Genomic DNA, 20,713 nt, shown 5'->3' with positions numbered 1-20,713 from the left:
GCCCACATACACTTGATGGATTTGAATGCTTGGTCTACAATGGTTGGAGTCATCAGGAAACACTAAGAGGTGTGGCCTTGTTAAAGGAGGTGTGTCACACCATTCCCAATCAGCTCTCTCTCTGTCTAATAAGAAGTGAGCTCAGCTACTGTTTCGGTGTCATGCCTACCTGCCTAATGCTATGGTCCCTCCTGGGATGGTTATGGATTTACTCTGATACTGTAAGCAAGCTCCTCATTAAGTAATTTCTTTTATAAGTTGCCTTGGTCATGGGTGCCTCTTTACAACAATAGAAAATTAAGACACTTTCTCTACCAGATGGATTGTGTCCCTGAATTGTGTGTCAAAATAAGCCCTTCCATAAGTCACTATTGTCATTGAAATAAGAAGAGCATTTAATACCACAGGCTATTGGGTGTGGGCAGCCACCAAAGCTGTAGGTAAGATTGGAGTCAAAGTCGAGTTTCTGGAGGAAGTAACTTCTGTGTATATTTTCGTGCAAACTCAGTAGTCCTGCATCTTCTCAGAGAAAGGATGTTGTATTTGAGCAGATATACAAGCTGGTGATCTTAGCTACTAAAGAGGCTGAAGCACAAAGATCCCAAGTTCTCAGCCTGCCTGGCTACACAGTGAGTTCAAGGCACTTCTGGGTAAATTATTAAAGCCTGTGGCTGGGCCCATGCAAACCTGACATCCTGAGTTTGATCCCAGGGTCCCACATGGAATGAGAACTGATACCCTGAAAACTGTTCTCTGACCTCCACACACATGCTAAAGTATGCACGGACCCCCCACAACACATCACTCACACACACACACACACACACACACACACACACACACACACGACGATGATGATACATTAAATTTTTTTTAAAAAACTGTCTCAACATAAAAATGTAAAAACAGAGTTAAAAGGTCCAAACATTGTGTCTTCTGGCATTGTGTTTTTCTGAGGTTCAATCTTTTATCCTGAAAAATAAATAAATAAAAAGATATTGGTTTTGTTAGCTTCTTCCTTTCACCAAGTATCAGAGAATACTGGTGGTATCTGTCCAAGAGCAGTCAGCAGAGAGAATTTTGTTGTATTAACATTGTAGGCTACTTGGCAATTACAGGATTTACTCTCCAAGCCAATAGTTACAGGCTGTCCTTCCTCTAATGGCTCATTTATTGTCTGCTATCAAGTGTATCACATTAAAATAATTATAATTTTCTTCAAATACCAAGGAAAGAATGACTGTCTTAAGTGGAGGGGGAGTCTGTCCAAATTGTTTGCTTACCTTTCCTTCATTTATGGAGGGGGAACTGAAGGGAGAGAGTTCTTGAAATGAGACAGTAAGTTAAAGTTGGGAAATAGAAGAAGATCCACGTGTATGCCAAAGTCCACTGGAGCTGTCCCTGAGATTGATTGCAAAAAAGCTGAAAAACGCGGCGATGCCTGCGATTGGCAGGTGGCAAGCTCTCCTGAGTGGGAGGGTGACTTGGGAGTCATCTTACTACTGGATACGATGATGGTAAGAACAGCATAGGTAAGCCTGCAGTTAGGTGCCTTGTGCCAACTCCATTTCATCCTCACAGCGTGTGATGGTGTAGGGACCTCATGACTCCCCTTTTGCAGATAAACAAGCAGATACTCATCCAGTTTCACGCCGGAGGTCACCTTTCAGCTGGGAACGAGGACAAAGATTTGTTCCTGTGAAAGGTAGACAGTGAATATGTAAATACACAGTCCGCAACAGAACAGTGATCTGGGCTTACTGGCCCTTTTTCTTTGGGAACAATGCCACTGGGCCACTTTAGAAATGAGCCCAGCCACTAATGAGCCCCCTTCAGTAACTAATATCCTTTGGCTAAGGTCCCATTTGGAAGAGCTTCGTGGAATTCATGTCACTAATAAACTTAAATTTCTGGTTCCAGTTAAGACAAGCAACTTGATAACCACATGGTAATTTGTAGGTTTAGATGCATAAGCTAGATACATGGAGATTGTCAGCCTTACCAAGGAGACCCAATGGAATCCCCAGGAGCTGTGACATTTATGGTCTGCCTGGCATAGTCTCAAACAGAGGAATAAAGTTTGGGCTGGACGTTTACCAGGAATCTCAAGGGATATGCACATCCCAGTGTCTCTGTTGGGGTAGTATCACAGGTTACCATGGAGGAGACGAGCGAGGTAATCAGACTCTGGAAGAGAAAGAAAATAGCTTCAAACTTGGAGGCCCCAGATTCTGATCAACAATATATTTTTAACCACTAGAGCTATGGCTTCTAGCAAGCTCTCTCCCTTTAGTCATTCATTAGTAATGTATTCATTGACAGGGCAACTCTTACTTCTTGTTTCTACATGATCCGTGAAAGCGATTATATGTGTATATTAATTTCAAGCATGAACATTCTCTGGCACCGGCTGGTCTCAAATTAAAAATAAGACAAAAGCGGGGGGGGGGGTAGGGGGCAGTGGCACACACCTTTAATCCCAGCATTCAGAAGGCAGAGGCAGGGGGATCTCTAAGTTCAAGGCTGTCCTGGTCTACAGAGTGAGTTCCAGGATAGCCAAGGCTACACAGAGAAGCCCTGTCTCAAACAAACAAACAAACAAACAAACAAACAAACAAACAAAGCTGAAGTTGTATACATCTCAGTCTTATAAACAAGAGACCTGATATAACAGAGGTGGGTCAGGGATAATGTGGCTGATACAAAATAACTCAGATAGAAAATCTTTATGACTTTATGTAGGAAATGTAACTTTAAACTCATTGTTTCTATGTGTTTTTATCAGATAGGTAAATGTGGTTAAATTCTTTGGTGCACAGTGCTATTCATCTTCAATCCGCAGCTCCACAATAGGTCTGCAATAAGCAAGGCTTTCATGAGTACAAATACTAAAGTCCTCTATCTGTGTGGCCCCAGGTCTCTGTGGGGCTTGGCTATGTTCTGCTGCCATCTTCACTTCCACTTCCACTCCTGGCTGAGGAAAAAGTTCACTGCATACATCTAAGAAGGAATATCATGTGATGAGTTCTACTCTAAGTTGCATGGTAAGGAGAGTCCATACACACGTGCACGCATGCGCACGCGCACATACACACACAGAGAGAGAGACAGAGACAGACAGAGACAGACATACAGACAGAGACAGACTGACTGTATCTGGTGTGCCTACTTGGGAAATTCTTGATCCTTCATAGCATTTTCTCTAGAAGCTTTTTCTTTGCTAGGAAGGAGGTGATCACCTACATTGCAGAATATATAGCCCCAACTCTGGCCTCAACTTCTGAACACCAATAACACTCCTCCATTCTTCTGAAGGGGCACCTCCTTTAAAGTAGAGAGCCGCTCTTCTAATGGGAAGTTATTGCTAGTCAAGTTAGAGACAATGTGGCCATCATGGTGACAGTCTGACCTTGGGCCTTTTCATTCATGGGGTAGGCACCGTGTTAACGAACTCCTAACCTGGGCTCTTTGGTGTCTGAAGTTTCTTCGGTCACATAGGCCAAGAATTTGGGGAAGATATCTCACAACTCACCCCTTCCAGCCTAACTGAGCCACACAGCAGGATTTACCACAAGCCAACCCCACTGACCTGTCCTGAAGCAACAGCTCTATCTCTGGGTTCCACTGACACCCTCCCTACTCAGGCACCTCAGGTCTGGAGAGAGGTGGGAGCCTCCCTGTGCTCTAGGCCCCACCTCATGTTTCTCCCTTAGACCTCACCTCAGTCCAGGGCACGGTTGGGGTTCTAATTTGTTGCTCATTCACAATCTTTAATTTTTGGTCTAAAAAAAAATCTATATTATCAGTATGTATGCTCACATACTGACACAAACATAAAGGTCAAGAGATAACAGCCGGAGTCAGTTCTTTCCATCCACCATTTGGGTCCAGGGGATCAAACCCATGTCAAAATCACCGACTGCATGAACCATCTGGGCCATCTCAACAGCTCTGCACACAGGGTTTCTAAGAATCTAGCTTCCTCAGAGGCATTTTGGGATGAGGCTGAGTGACATGATCAGGTGCTCCATGATCAGCATTGGAGAAGTCTGCTAATGTTTGTTAGAGGGAGAGGGAGAGTCAGCAAGCTCTGCTTAGGGCTTGACTTAGCCTGTTCCTTCCTCCTCCATCTCCTGCTCTCTCTTTCCTTTGCCTTCAGAGAGGCCTCAAAGGGTACAGATTCTGCAGAATAAGCTCACATCTTACTTTGCTTTTTTTTTTTTTTTTTTTTTTTTTTTTTGATCTTGATAGAGGAAAAGTGTAAATACCAAAGCCAGGAGAGTAACGCGAAAGAGAACACCTCCTTAAATTAGTTATTTTATTTGTGGCTAAACACGGGTTTTAGCTCAGAAAGCAGCTTGTTTGAGAGTGACTGGTTGGTTTGAGGCTCTGTGGAGGATGTGCCTCAAGTTAGAGATCCAGGATCGATTAGAGATGTCTGCCATCCACATGACAAAGGAGAGTGATGTGTCTCATCCCAGATCTGTAACATAAGCCCCACTAGTAGTGGTCACTTTCTGCTGGGTCATGCCCTGGCATGGCCTTGGCAGGCTCTTCGGGTACCTTGGTAGCAACGGAGTAGTTTTGCTAGTTATTTATCTTCCCTAATGTGCAAGAACTACTTTAATGCTATTAAAATTTGTATTTTTTTATTTAAAGCACTAATAAGTGAACAGATTGAAAAGCCTGTATCCAAGCTCTTAGAAAGAAATGTAAGGGGGGAAAAAAAAAGAAAGAAAGAAATGTAAGCTTTAACGTTTATTCTGATGCCAAGAAATGAAATTAAAAAAAAAAAAACCCTATCAGGATAAATTTAAGGGCTAGATCTACACTACACCAAATAAAAATAAGAAATCAAATGTGATTTTCTTATTTTTATTTTTTTTTCATGAAGCTTTGGGATGCCATCTGTCTTCATCTTAGGAACACATAGTTTGAAAGGCATCAGAAGACCATGGTCACTAGAATTATAAATGCCACAACATATGGAAAAACCTCAAGATCTGTTTAGTAAATACAATAATGAAATAATTTGCTTATCACCTCCAAAGCATCAACTACACACAGGGCTCCTCACCAATCCCCTCCAGGCTGCTGGCTGGACTCTCTGGAACCTTCAGATTACATTTCAGTCAGCTACATTTAGACAAAGTTGTATATATTTTTTCAGTCTTAGAACCCTCCATCATCCCTATAAGTATGTTTTTTGTTGTTGTTGTCAAATGATGTTAGCAAGCAAAGACCAGAGATGCTGGCAACCTACTGCAGTAATCAATGGTTAAATCAATCACCAAGTGATTTAATAAATAAAATATTAGAAATAAAACCAACAGGGTAAAATTTCTTTGGAAGCACTTAGCGCATATTACCTCCATTCATTTAAAAATAGAACCCTGGAGAATGTGGAGTACGTAAGGAATCCTATTTGTCACGGGGTCAGACAGTGACTTAAAATAACAAGTGGTGATGGTGTAAGCATGCATGTATTTCTAGTCCTAAGCTACCTAGGTGTTTAATGGTTGTTTTGCATTTCTGGATGTGTAAAATGTCCAAACTCTGTCTGTCTGTGTGTGTGTGTGTGTGTGTGTGTGTGTGTGTGTGTGTATTCAAATAGAAAATTCTGAAGACAGTTGACACTTTCCTGCCTAAAAGCTGAGTTAATCCTGCTTATTGGCTATGTTTTCAGAACCAGGAGCAAAATGGACTCACTTGACTTCTGCTTGGCTGCAGCATTTTCTCACCCCAGTCTACAATTCTATGTAGATTGGTAAGCTCACACAAGGCAAATTACTTGTGACTTTCGCAGGGCAAGAACCAGCTACAGTATGGTTGGCTATTTTGGACTTTGATTTGTTATTTTTGGTTCAGGTTGTTCCAAAGGAGTCACACAACCTCCGATGCCCTTGCTGTGTAAGCTGACACGCTGGTGGCTGCGTACAATTGCAAGGTGATGATATCCATGCCCTGACCGAGTGGGAGGTGAATGCCCTCTGAGTACACACTCCTCTGTAGAAACTAACAAGACAGCCAATTCCACAGCTCAGTGCAGGAGCAGACAGACACACAAGCTGTGACGTTCTCGGTGTTTCTAATAACTCCGCCTAGTCATTCAATGATTTTACCATATACATCTTACACTTCTTGCTGGCCACTTAGCCAGTTTTGGATGTACTGAACTTTGATAACATAGAATAAACAGAACTGGTCCTCGTCTGTATAAAGCTTATTGGCTCTTGAAATACTGGCAAATCTTTTCACATAAAGAATATAACGATCAGGTACTTTTTAGTAAGTTACCATTTACGTATTTGAATTTCACCTCTCCATTTTACTCAGTGAAAGGGGGCATTGTTTAAAAACAAAAACCAGAAAAAACTACCATTCAGAAAACTACTTGGATATTCTCTCCAATAGCCTTCACAGCCCTTACTTACAATAATTGAAGTTAGACTATAAGAAAGAAGCAATTAGGAGTCACAGCAAACTCTTAGTTAACCTTGTATGTAAAACCGAGTGCACATACACACAACAAACAAACAAACAAACAAAACAGTGCACACAACTCCACCCCCACCCCACCCTCAGCATCTGACCAAGGCGACAGTATGGAAGAAGATAGCAGAATCACAAAACAGAACTGAAGGGGCAGAAGGGGACAAACTCACTTGTGTTTATACACTTGGCATACACTTAAGATGTGCCATCCTGCGACCGAACTTTATGCTTCACATACACATCTATGGAATTATCCTTATAAATTTATTTAAAAAAAAAACTCATTCCCTTGCAAGTATTTTCCCTCAAAACTATAAAAGTCATGCTCAATCATTACAAAATGGTCAGTTATGAAAGATATTTTTTCCCTTTTGGTAACAACTGATTCAGTTTTGAAAAAGAGAGTCTGACATATTTAGTTGTACAGGCCTGGAATCAAGTGCTCAGAGGCCGGGGCAGGTGGAGCTCTACAAATCTGACACCTGTATAGTGTGCAGCCATTGCCAGAGCCACATCCTCAGACTCTACCTCAGAAAGAAGAGAAAAGAGAAGAGAAAAGAAAAAGGAAGGAGAGGTGAAGAGAGAGAGAGGCTTCAGACTTGCAGATACACCGTGATTAATTGTATCATCACAGTTGGATCATCTCCAACAAAAATAGCCACAGTTGCTGCACAGTGAGAATAAATCCCGTGATGGGGAAGGACGGGAAATTATTTTAAAGGAAAAAACTCAAACAGCCTTTAGAAGGGAGCTCAAGGGCTGGAGAGATGGCTCAGCTGTTAAGGACACTGCTGTTCTTCCCAAGGTCCTGAGTTCAATTCCTAGCAATCACATGGTGGTTCACAATCATCTATAATGGGATCTGATGCCCTCTTCTGACAAACAAGTGTACATGCAAATAGAATATTCACAGTCATAAAATAAATAAATCTTTTATTTTTAAATGTACACCTCAGGCCAGAAGAGGGCACCAGATCTCATTATAAATGGTTATGAGCCACCATGTGGTTGCTAGGAATTGAACTCAGTACCTCTGGAAGAGCAGACAGTGCTCTTAACCTCTAAGCCATCTCTCCAGCCCCCAATAAATAAATAAATAAATAAATAAATAAATAAATAAATCAAAAGGGAACCCGAGAAACCCCAGCACATACTGAGCGAGGTCATCTGGTAACTTGTCATTTCAGGGCTCTTCCTGTCTACAGATTGTATTTTCTGCTTTTTTTAAAAAAAAAAATAATAATAAATATGCATGGTTATACTTGAAAAGAGGTTATTTTAAGGACAGAGAGCAAACAGGCTTGCTTCTAGTGACCATATTTTTCAAACACATCTTTGGGATAGGACAAAGGGGGAGGGCTGTTGTACCTCAGTAAAGTTTGATAGGAAGTTCCTAACACACTGCATGCAGTTCCTGGCTACACTGCTAAGGTTTCTGGTTGCTCTAGACTTCTCTCCGATGTCTCTGTTGCTTCTTGAGTAACGACCTGTGCGATCTAAATTCTCCTTGCATTTCAATTAACTGAAGTGCCCATACCCTGTGTGGGTATACACTTAGCCTGCTTTTTTTAACCTTCATATTTTATTTAAAATTTCATTGACATATTGATATATAATTTACACTGCACAAAATGTCTGAATCTTAAGTACACTCACAGACCAGTTTTGGCAAATGCATTTACTTCTGTATCCAACACCCCAATACAGCAGTCACCCCACAACACTCCTGACACCCACTTTCAGTCAATCTCACTCTCTGAAAGCAACTATTCTTGGTTCAATCTCCCCTGGCGACCTTACACTTGACCTTCATAAAAACAAACTCTTCATGTGTTCTTCCTGCCTGGCTTTTTCCATTCAACTTGATGTTCTGAAATATGGAGGTGTCACTGTGAACATTGGATGTTTGTTTGCATTACTGAGAAGTCTTTGAGTGCCTAGAGTAGAATATCTTTATTCATGTCTCCATTAGTGGACTTTAAAAAAACAAACAAACAAAAAAACAGGGTCTCATGGTACCCAGGCTGGCCTCAAACTCCAGATGTAGACAAAGGCAGCCTTGAACTTGGGGATCCTCTTGTTTCCCTTTTCCAAGTGCTGAGATGGTAGCCCAGTTTCAGTGGTGCTAGGGTTTGACCCCTAAGACTTTGGCCTGCTAAGCAAACTCTCTACCTACAAAGCTGCATCCCTTGTTCTTTCTCCTGGAGTCTTTCTGGAACAATCCCTCTGACACCAGTGAGAGTGGGAGAGAGGAGATGCCACTGTACCCAAGACAGGGAAGCTCCTGAAAGGCTTCTATGCTGGGTCTGATTTATATTCTCATTTTATACTCTAAAACCACAAGGTGGAGCGGGCAAACAATTGCAGTTTTACAGAAGGGTACACGGTCGTCAGCAGGCTGTTAAGGGCAATGACCCAGTGCTTTGGTTCTTCCTCCAGGTCACTCTGTACCAGGTAGCAAGTGACGTCAGGCTTGGCAAATAGACACTACAGGCAGTGCTTTGAGCAAATCACTAAATAAATTCAATAAACCACTATCTAATAATTAGTCTTTTCTGCCTTATTCTACTTCACTTTGTTGTGGACTTAATAGTATGAGTTGTTTTAACTTAAAAAAAAAATGCTTTTTCCTATCAAGTTATTTTCCTAACTTCTGCATTTTAACGAGCTTTTATTTTGTGAAATGATCCAGAGCACACCTCCCATGGTACGCACAGGTAGACAGTGTTAGCCAGCTGCCCTTAGTAAGTAGCAGAGCTGTGCTTGCCAACCTGCTTCCTTCCTCCTGATTAGTTTTGGGTTTTGTGTGTTTGTTTGGTTTTGATTTTGTTTCACTGTGTAAGCCTGGTTATCCTGGAATTCCTTCTGTAGACCAGGCTGGCCTCAAACTCACAGAGGTATGTCCTTTTTTTTTTTTTTTTTTTTAAAGACAGGGTCTAAGTAGCCTTGGCTGTCATGGAATTCACTATAGAGACCAGGCTGGTCTTGAACTCACACAGATCTGCTCTGCTGACTTTAATATTTTTAACCAAAAAATGTATAACAAAAAATTTGCCATCACAGACATTTAAAAGTGCAGCTTGGTAGAACTTTCTGACCTACAGAACTGCCCTCTGTACTGGTTAAAAGACTCCACATGTCCCTCAGTCCTGCCAACCACAACAGATTTCTGCTTCTATGGACTGACAGCTTCAGCCTGACAGAGATGGAGTCTTTGGTCTGATATGACAGGCTACCTTCAAGGCCTACGCGTGCTGTTGTCTGTGGCTGGACTCCTTCCTTGTAGAGGTAGAATCATGTTCTTATGTGTTCACATGAAGATAGCATGTATTGCTCACCCATTGATCCGCTGACAGACTTCCTGCTTGGCTCTTATGAATCAAGATCTATGAACATGGGTGCACATCTTTGCAACCCTGCTTTCAGTTCTTTTGGATAAACACTAGAGGCAAGACTGGTCCAGCATCCTTCATCTTAAATGATACCATCTTCGCAAGCACCATACAGTTTCACCAACAGTGCTCAACTCTCTCTCTCTCTCTCTCTTTCTCTCTCTCTCTCTCTCTCTCTCTCTCTCTCTCAAATTATGTGTATGGGTGTTTTGCCTTCATGTATGTCCGTTTCCTGACCAATGTGATCCAAGATTTTTTCTTTTTTGAGACAGGGTTTCTATGTGTAGCCCTGGCTTCCTGGAACTTTCTCTGCAGACCAGGCTAGCCTTGAACTCAGAAAGATATGACTGTCTATGCCTCCCAAATTATATATATATATATATATATATACATATACATATACGTGTGTGTGTGTGTGTGTGTGTGTGTGTGTGTGTGTGTAATTTGTAGCCCGTGTCCTGACATCCTCAACAGATGTGTAATGATTTATATGAAATAACAAACCAGGGCTGCAGAGATGGCTCAGTTAGGTGCTAGTGTACTATATAGGCATGAGGACCAGAATGCAATCCCTAGAAACCCTCCTACCCCACCCTGAAAAACAACACAAAATAATAAAACAACAAAACACATAAAACAAACAAAAAACACAAAACACAAAACAAACAAACAAACAAACAGGCATGATGATGTACTTACCAAGGAGGGTGGCTGTGGCTCACTGGACAGCCAGCCTAGCTTACAAGGTAAGCTTTAGGCCAATAAGAAAACCTGCCTCAAAACAAAACAAAACAAAACAAAACAAAACAAAACAAAACAAAACACCCAATATAGATGGCATGTGAGGCATGACACCAGAGGTTGACTTCTGCCCTCTGCACACATGGGCACACACAATAACCAAATAATTACCTTCGACGCTGTGTGATTTGTACAAATTATAGGAGGCAATAGAAGACTAGGAGCTATGACTCCAGACACATACCTATAACCAGCACTCCGAAGGCTGCGGCAGAAGGATTACAGGCTAGACGGCAATCCCAGATAAAGAATGAGCTGTTTTGTTTTGTTTTTATCCCTAATATGTGTGTCAGTTCTGACAAATGAAATGGTTCTTTCTGATTCTTTCAAGGTCGTCTAGGAAAACTTGACATGTCTAAAAAGTGCTTGTTACGTGCTTAGGAGTGGTAGGTACTCGATAAAGTTTAGCAGAGAATCAGCAAGATCAATAGCAGTTCCAGCAGCAGGATTTTTACAATAATGGTAACAATGGTATTGGTAGAAACAGTAGCTGTGGCAGCTGTGGCAGCTGTGGCAGCTGTGGCAGCTGTGGCAGCTGTGGCAGCTGTGGCAGCTGTGGCAGCTGTGGCAGCTGTGGCAGCTGTGGCAGCTGTGGCAGCTGTGGCAGCTGTGGCAGCTGAGGCAGTGATCAGAATGGCAGTGCTAAGCTGCAGTTCTCAATGTATAGAATTGCCTTAATAGGATTGTGATAGCTGTGTCATTCTCCTTTGGAATAAAACAATTATAGGAACAATTTAATTTTTAAAAGTTAATTTTATATGTATTTTTATTTTACGTGAATGAGTGTTTTGCCTGCCTGTATTAATAATGCACAATGTGCATAGACATGAGAAGGTTGGAATAGGTCATTGGGTTCTCTGAAACTGGAGTTATAGATGCTTGTAAGCTACCATGTAGGTGCTGGGAACCAAGCCCAGGTCCTCTGAAAAAACAAGTGCTCTGAATTGTTGAGTCATCCCTCCAGCTGCAATTCAATTTTTAAAAAAATTGATCTGGCATATACAACAATCAAGGTAAAGGGATGACTATCCATCTTGTAGCTGAGTTTGACCTGGGAAAGGCAAGACAGGGTAGGCATTGGGCCTTAGAGAAACCTTTGCCGTTTACAATTCAGAGCCCATTCTGAGGGCTTGAACTATGGGTCAGGGAAATTTGAGCAGAGCCAGGCATTTGTATGATGCTCACGAAATCTTCAGGCAACTTGTAGGCAGTCTGCAGGGCCTTGGAGATCCAAACAGAATTGCACAAGAGAGCAGCATACCACAAACAGGTCACAACTGATTTATTTAGTACCACTTGGAAGCTACTCTAGAGGTTGTGTCCATTTTTAACCAGGGGATGTAGCTGAAGCAAGAGATAGCTTATCTACTATCTTCACAACCAGGATCAGTGGAAGATGAAAAGCTTAAAAAAGGAAATAGATCGAGAAGGATGTGTCGCCTTCTCTGGCCATCTGCGTTTCTCATATGTTAGGGGGACTCACATATGTTTGGATAAGTATCATGTATGTGTTTTAGAGAGAATAACGTGAAGAAGACATCCTATTTTCAGTTGGGTATTGGTTCTTAGAGAAATCGTTGCCATGTACAATTCAAAGCCCATTCTGAGGGTTTGCACTCTCAGCAATATGAGCAGTATTTGTTAGATATTGGGCACAACTAACAGCTAATGTTCATTAAGTTACTGTCGATTATGTCATTTAGGTTTTTCTCTAGTGTTCTACAAAGTAAGTATGGTGTGTGTGTGTGTGTATGTTTGACATTAAGATTCTGTTGTGACATACAGTTTATATTTAAGATCTGCATAGTTGAGTTAGGAAAAGAAATCACAGAACGATTCATAATATTTTAAGTAATTCTACCTTTTGTATTGAGCTCCATTCAATTGCCATTCTGTGGTTATGTAGGCAGCAGGGCTACAGGCTAAAAATACCCAGAGGGGCAGGATTGACCAATGATTGGCAGTGACAGTTCTGTGGGGCAGGTGCCCAGTTCTAGACAAGGACTGGAGAGATATGCAAGCCTGATTTTCAAGATCAGGGAGGACACTGGGAAGGAGATGACCTCAGTGAAAGATGAAGGAGGAAGAGGAAGAGGAGGGGAGGAGGAGGAGGGGGAGGGGAAAGGGAGGAGGGGGAGGGGAAGAAGAAAGAGAAGAAGGAGAGGGAGAAGGAAAGAGGGAGGAGGAGGTGAAGGAGGAGAAGAAGGAGGAGGAAAGAGGGAGGAGGAGAAGGAGAGGGAGAGGAAGAGGAAAGAAGGAAGAAGGAGGAAGAAGGAGGAGGAAAAGGAGGAGGAGGAAGAGGAGGAGGAGGAGGAGAATTCTAAACTTTGGCACAATATGCCACAGGGATTGATGGGAATTGCACAGGAGGAAAGCATTGTTGTCCAGATCCTGCAGGAGCCTAGGACTACGCATGCATGCACACATGCATATACACACACATGCACACACACATGAATGTACATGTGAGAGCTTCAGGTTGATCAAAAGCCAGGAATCCTATACCCTCATGTCACAAAAGAATCATCATATTTCCAAGTACAGATGTTCGTCTTGTAGAAGGCCGTCCGTGTGTCTGATGTCTGTTCCTCTAGTGACACGTTTCCTTCAGCTTCCATAGCCAAGTGTCCATTTCTTGTGCAGCTTCCCAGAGTTACTAAATCCATTTTGAGTAAATGTGCGTGGATAAATTATTATCTTTCATACAAATGTGTATTATGAATATTAATCTCTTACAGAGATAAGCCACCACGTATCTAACATTTTTCCCTAATTTATTTAAAAACTGTTAGATCATCTCAGATGTAGAGAATTGACAGCAAGTGGTTTTCCTTGGTGTGGTTTCTCCTCCCTTACTCCCTATTCCAGTTTCTTTCCCTCCCTGCCCCCTCCTACTCCTCTCCCCCACCCCTCCCTCAATCTCTCCTTCTTCCATTAAACTTAGATGTGCTCCTCTTCTGTGGCAGGGGTAGTAGAGTGGGGATGTGGGAATGGGGGTGGCAGTACAGGACATACAACAAAATGCTGCAGTCACTAAAGGTCAGAGCTCTAGGTTGGGAACACTATGGGGTTTTAAAGCTTAATTTGTGGCTGACACAGTGAAAGGCCCAAGACCTCCAACACCTCCAAAATGCTACATTCCTTCGTTATTAAGGACAATCTGGGTTTTGTTTTTTTGTTTGTTTGTTTGGTTTGGTTTTGGTTTTTTGAGACAGGGTTTCTCTGTGTAGCCCTGGCTGTCCTGGAACTCACTCTGTAGACTAGGCTGGCCTTGAACTCAGAAACCCACCTGCCTCTGCTTCCCAAGTGCTAGGATTAAAGGCGTGTGCCACCGCTGCCTGGCTGTTTTTTGTTTGTTTGGTTGGTTGGTTGGTTTGGTTTTTGTTTGTTTGTTTGCTTTTTGGACAATCTAAAGGCAAGTGTCTCCACTCGTTGTTCCAATGTGCTTCCTAAGCAGTAGCCAAAGTGGCCTTCTGAAAGCATAAACCGTAGTATGTTCCATGTAAAACCCTCTGCTGGTTCCCAATGATGCTTAGAATGAACAACAGAGCCCTGGATGTAAAGACACACCCTCCTAACCCTGCCTTCCTCCCTGCCCCAAACCCTCCATGCCCAACAGTGTCCAGTCATGTGAGGCTTAGGTCACCTCACATTCCAAGATCCGTCCTGCCTGACTTTGCATGTGCCATTCCCATGCATTTCCTAGGTCTGTGCTTATCTGATTCCCCTTCCCAGGTGGAATCAGTCTCCAGTGTTGTTCTCTAGCATATAGAATCCATCTTCCTTAGCATTTCCTGCAACCAGAAATGGTTGCTGTCATCTCCCGCACTAGAATGCAATGGCTTTCTCTGCCTTGATTTCTACCACATTCCTAGCTACCTAACGTAGTGCATGGCACAAAGCAGGCCCTCACCAAACATTGTGCCTTGAGCTATGTAAGCCTGGCCTGTCAGATGAGTGCTTGGCCCTTGCCCTGGGATTCCCAGGCCCAGGGCAGTGTCAATCATTTCTGGTTGCATTGAAAAGCAATGGGAGAAGAATGAGCAGAGTCTTTGAGGCATTGGGCTGTTCTAGATTTACACATCAGAATCACCAGAGGATGTTCCCCGTCCCCCCAAAAGCACAGATTCCAAGACCTCATTTTGAGAATTCTGATTCAGCAGCTTCTAGCAGGGAGTCGATTTCCTTTCTTCCACTAGACTCCAATCCAGAGACAGTTGATCTGTGACCCATTGGGCCATGCAGGTGATATACCTACAGGTAGCTGCTTGCTCTTGTGGTCATGTTGGATGCTGAGGTGGCAAACTGCTGAGGTGACCACTGTAATGCACTATGAAGAGCAAACACAGCTAACTCATCTCAGTGTCCAACTAATCAGCCCTGTGAAGCCCTGTCTGCTGGCAGGAGGGTAAGGTGCTCTGGGAAGCAACTGAGAGAGATTTAGTCACTTCCCACTCATGAGAGATGCTGTCAGAGGAATCAGGACTCCTTGTAGCAATGATCTTCAATCAGCTTGGTCATCAGAGGCACGGGAAAACAAGTGGCATACCTCAGGACCAAGTGATAATCTGAAAGAATTCAAATTGTCTTTCTCGGGAGGGTTCCATATCTACATTTCACTGCTAAGCTTTTGTGTTCTTCATAGGCAATTGCATCTAAAAGACGCTTGGCTACTTTTTGTAAAATTGCCAAGATTTTTAAAGCCTCTTGTTTGTGGCTGTTAATATAATGTTTTCTTTTACGGAAGCATTTCTTTTTTTAAATGCAGGGTCAAAAAATATGAAAAACTAAATTCATTTCATGTAAATGCATAAGTGGTCCTCTTAATGTTATCCCATGGTAAGTTATATACATATATGTTACTATGCCTCTTACATATATATGTGTATATATGAATACATACATATATACATATGCAGGTATGTTGTGGTGGTTTGAAAATGCTTGCCCATGGAAGTGCCACTATTAGGTGTGGCCTTGTTGTTGTTTTATATTTTATACTTTGTTCTTGTTTTTCCTTAACTGTTTCTGTGGCTGATGCTGAAATATGACACACTGTGTTGTTTGAGGGGATGACTAGGGGGAAACGCACATACATGTTCAGATGCACTTGTTATCCTTTTTTTTTTTTTTTTTTTTTTTTTTTGAGATAGGGTTTCTCACTGGCTATCCTGGAACTCACTCTGTACACCAGGCTGGCCTCGAACTCAGAAATCCGACTGCCTCTGCCTCCCAAGTGCTGGGATTAAAGTCATGCGCCACCACTGCCTGAAGATGCACTTTTTTCTAAAGGTTTTTATCTATTGATTTGTTGACTCTGGATGAAGAATTCTGGAGCATAGAAAGATGTGTGTGTGTGTGTACACATATATGTCTTAGGGCTTTATTGCTGTGAAGAGACACGATGACCAAGGCAACTCTTATAAAGGACAAAATTTAATTAGGACTGGCTTAGAGTTTCAGAGGTTCGTCACCATAGTGGGAAGCATAGCAGTGTGCAGGCACACTTGATGTTGGAGGAGCCAAGAGTTCTACATCTTGATCTGAAGGCAGCCAGAAGGAGGCTGTCTTCTGCACTGGGTAGAGTTTGAACACTAGGCAACCTCAAAGCCCACCTACACAGTGACACACTTCCTCCAACAAGGCCATGCCAAATAGTGCCATAGTGCCATTCCCACAGGCCAAGCATATTCAAACAACTACAACATACCTGCATATGTGTATATGTATGTATGTATATATATATGTATATATGTGTATATGTATATAATTAACCATGGAATAACACTAAGAGAACCACTTAGGTCTTCACATGAAATACATTTAATTTTTCATATTCTTTGACCCTGTAATTTGACTTCTTAGAATTTATCCAACTTAACCTAAGCAAATAAACTTGGGTGCATACAACCATGTAGCTAGTAAGATGTTCATTGAAGCCTGTTTGTACTTCTGAGAAATGAAAACAGTTTAGATATGTAACAATTAAGGATTGGTTATATGAACTATGCACTTTATAAATTATAGCTCTTTACAGAGAGATCTTAAAAGTTATGTTTTTCTAGAATATGTAATTACCTCAAAAGTAATCTGATTTGATCAAGGAGAAAACAGAGAGCAGACTGGATATGGGTGGTGCTTGCCTGTAGTCATGACACATGGCTGTCAGAGGCATGAGGATAGCTACAAGATCAAGACCAGCCATGCCACGACGTGTGTTCCAAAGCTACCTAACAAAACTATGTCAAAAACAAACAATAAACCAAAGAGCACAGGGCTAGGGGCGAAGCCAAGGGCAGAGTTGACTTCCAAGGTCAAATTGCCAAAGGCTATAAAGATGGCATGTTGATCCAGAGTTCCTATTTCTAAAGAAATGACTGAGACAAGCCAAAGCATTCATTGCAATTGCTCTCAACAGGGAAATAAGGTGAAAAATTCACACTCTCTCTTGTTCTGTATCTTATGTTCCTGTTTGTACAAAAATATCTAAATTTCTGAGTAAAGAGTTGCAAAACTCAGAATTTGACAATAGTTAGCCTATGGTGACACACGCCTTTAATTCCAGCACTTGGGAGGCAGAAGCAGGCAGATCTCTGGGTTCAAGTCCAGCCTGGTCTACAGAGTGAGTTCCAGGACAGCCAGGACTACACAGAAGGACTCTTGTCTCTGGAAAAAAATATAAAAATATAATATATATGAAATATATAAATATATAATGGTGAAGCCTTTCTCCAGCCCAGCCCTCTAGACACCTATACCCCTCCCTAAAATCACGTGAAATGTTTGGTTTCTTATTTATTATTCAATAATCTATCTCACTGATATTTTTATATTTATCTATTTGGGTTGTGTTGGAGACAGGGTCTCTCTATGTAGCCCTTTTTGTCCTGGAACTTGCTATGTAAACCAGGCTGAGCTTGAACTCACAGAGATCTGCCTGCCTCTGCCTCCTGAGTACAAGTACAAAGAGACTAAAGGCATCCAGAACCTGGCCTGGCTCTTATTTTTATTTATGTACATTTGTTTAACTTACTGTCTCAAGACTATCCTGTCATGCACACTGTTTTAGAGTTTTGTGTAGCCAGCTAATGTATACAATTGTGCTTTCACCTTGGTGGGAGTGTATCTGAGGTATATACCTCAAAAGGTAGGGTTGTTGGATCAACATAAATGTATGTTAGCAATTTGAAAAAAATTAGTGTCCCTCCCCCACAGTTTACAAAGAAACTCTTTTCATGTCCCTTTTCTCCCAGTATTTCAACAGTATGATTACAAACATTCTCTTCAGAGCCATCTTAATTTAGCTAGGTTTGATAAACACTTACTAAAGACATAAATGGTTTTAAACCCCTTACATGGCCCCTCTCCCTTACATGGAAATTCAGGGCCTTGTTATCCCCATCTGTCAGGTCACAGGATCTAGGTGCAGATAAGAGCAGCTTGCACCGGTTCACTTACACAGGGGTGAATACCATAGCAAGACCTGAGCTGTTCCCTTCAGAGGCACGGCTTCCAGAGCCTGCTGGAAAGATCAGGCAAAGCCCAGCTCACCGGCCACCTTCAGGGGACGACGCTTCTATTCCAGGAGAAACTGCATTTGCTGGCTGGATTTTCATTCTGATGTTTTGTGAGTTGTTTAGATAAGCAGCAGCAGGCTCCCCGGGAGATCTAGAGCATGGGGTGTGGGCTCCCTGGGGTGGGAGGGCTTTAGAAAAGAATGCGTTTATTCCTGCAGAGATTCCATAGCCCGGCTACTCGCTGTCTAGCCCAGCAGCTGTACTGAAATGTCAGATGGATTTGTCCAGATGACTCAAGTTGCCAAAAAGGGACTCATGTAGTAGTTCCACAACTTGACTCTGCCCAGAAAACCTTGCTTAATATAGATCCCACATGAGCTGAGCTATAGTCACTCCCAGCAGCTCAACCAACACCATTGAGTGAGAAAATCTCTCAAGGGTGGGTTGGCCTAAGATATTTGTTAATTAGAAGACACTGAGGTGTTTGCATACTGATTCCTTCTTTAAAATATATCATATTGGATTATTTCTTCTTTTCTGGTGATCTAGAAACAGATAGAAAAAAAGTAAACTATGTCGGGGCACAGCAGGAATTCGGAGCAAGAAGACACCCTTAGTGAGGAGCTCGATGAAGACGAACTCCTAGCCAACTTATCCCCTGAAGAGCTGAAGGAACTGCAGTCAGAGATGGAAGTCATGGCCCCTGACCCCCACCTTCCTGTGGGGATGATCCAAAAGGATCAAACAGACAAGGCACCCACAGGAAACTTCAACCATAAGTCTCTCGTTGATTACATGTATTTGCAAAAGGCGTCTAGACGCATGCTGGAAGATGAACGAGTTCCTGTCAGTTTTGTGCAGTCTGAGGTAACCAGGGATCTGTGTGGGACACAAATGGCTGCCGGGACTGGGCTGGCAGGGTAGTGTTTTGCAATTGTGATTTCTCAAGACTGAATGAAATGTGTGATTCTGTTTTGGATTTTGGCACACCTAAATTAAATTATAATATTAAGTTCTAGCCCAGGCTGTAACTTTCTGAAAAAATAGTATAATTGCAAGGTAGTGGGGAGAAGGTGATAACCTCTTGTCAGTGTTTCTCTTTCAACATTGGCACCAGGGTCTCTGTGTGGAGTTGGTGGTCTGTAGCCATGAATGACATGTAATGGTTTAACACAGAAACAGCTCTTCTGTCTTTTTTTTTTTTTTTTTGGCTTCTCCTTTTGAGAAGCTTGTCCAAATTCTACTCCACATTTCTCCAGACTACTTATGCACATACGATATTTTACATATAATGTCAAAGATTCCCCACTTCTGAAGAAATCTGGCCATACACTAAGCCAAACCCAAGACTGAAAACGTGGGCACACTGTATGTGCATTGGGCATCAGTGATGACACCTGAAAATTGATGTCTAAGAAGGAATCTTCAAGAGAGTCCTCTCTTGAGATACTTATCTAAAAACTAGAGCTGGCATGAGTTTTGTATAAAGCACAGTTAAAATTTAATTACATTTTTTTATTATTAGGTGTGTGTGTGTGTGTGTGTGTGTGTGTGTAAGTGTGTGAGTGTGTGTGTAGGTCAAGCGAGGTGGCAGGTACCTTTACCTGATAAGCCGTCTTGATGGTTCTAAAGGACAAATTTTAATGTTGCACTTAAAAATGATTGAGAAGAAAGAAGACAGATTTCTTATGTATGGTTTCTTTGGGGCCACCTGCTAGACACAGGTGCATGTTGTCACATTGGTGTGATAGAAGACAGTAGTGAGCATTAAGCAGAAACTGAAGTCCAGGAAATAAATTTCAGGCTTGATCAGACCAGAGCTTATCGTGTCCTTTGCAGACCTCTTACAATTGCACTTCTGTGAGTTCGAAGACAATTCCATACAAAGACCAGTTTTAGGAGGACTACAGACAAAAACCAATGCTTTTGTTTCCTCGTGTGCATTAAACAGCTTGATAATTGGCTCCCCCTGCTGGAGCAGATGAGACATGGGGTGTTTTAGGAGGTAGTTTAAGGACAATGTTGTCAACTGTCATGTATCACCAGCGTTGAGTTCTTGCTCAGAACACTGCATGTCAGACTTCTCCACCAGCTTTGGGAATTACAGCCGCAAGATGCACAGACGCACACAAAGTGGAGAAGGATTCAGGAGAAGCTAGTGGACTCTGATCTGAAGCCTGCCTTTTCCCTTCCCAGACACTGCAGAGTTGTAAATCTCACCCTAATCCTGTTCCATTTCAAGGCTGGCTCTTTCCTCAATGCGCTTTGCTTCAGAGACTAGTGAGTAATGAAGGTGGTTTCCCCAGAGCTAGGATTCAAACCAAGGTTTTAAAAACACACTCCAGGTTATCAGAGTAGTCTCCTTCCCCTGCACCATGTCACAGTCTCAGAGCCTCAGGAAATGCAACATCATGCGTGTCTCCGAGAGCAGTGGATACTTTAGGAAGGGTAGAAGGAATATTTTCTTTTTGAGATAAGGGTTTCTCTCTGTAGCCCTGGCTGTCTTGG

At 42.2% G+C, this 20,713-nt stretch overlaps 1 protein-coding gene and 1 long non-coding RNA gene across 4 annotated transcripts in view; one reads left to right on the top strand and one right to left on the bottom strand.

The window, feature by feature from the left end:
* Window positions 1-897: 897 nt before the first annotated feature.
* Window positions 898-18,446, bottom strand: Gm32191. The gene is made up of 4 exons (XR_869294.2): window positions 18,240-18,446; window positions 2,003-2,187; window positions 1,284-1,696; window positions 898-972 (listed from the first exon to the last, which is right to left on the bottom strand). It is a non-coding gene; the product is annotated as a predicted gene, 32191 (long non-coding RNA).
* Window positions 18,133-20,713, top strand: part of Lmod3 (leiomodin 3 (fetal)) — a 14,688-nt gene continuing 12,107 nt past the window's right edge. The window contains exons 1-2 of one of the 3 annotated variants that reach the window (XM_006506270.4): window positions 18,133-18,315; window positions 18,755-19,072. In XM_006506270.4, the coding sequence (XP_006506333.1) occupies window positions 18,779-19,072 (294 nt within the window). In that variant the 5' untranslated portion in view covers window positions 18,133-18,315; window positions 18,755-18,778. Of the gene's footprint in view, window positions 18,316-18,592; window positions 19,073-20,713 lie in introns of those variants that run through there. The other 2 variants (XM_006506271.4, NM_001081157.2) reach the window with 2 other exon arrangements.

Source organism: Mus musculus, chromosome 6, assembly GCF_000001635.26.
Source record: "Mus musculus strain C57BL/6J chromosome 6, GRCm38.p6 C57BL/6J".
In the NCBI taxonomy this organism is placed as follows: Eukaryota; Metazoa; Chordata; class Mammalia; order Rodentia; family Muridae; genus Mus; species Mus musculus.
Note: the sequence above shows the minus strand (reverse complement) of the source record. Positions and strands in the feature narration are given on the sequence as shown.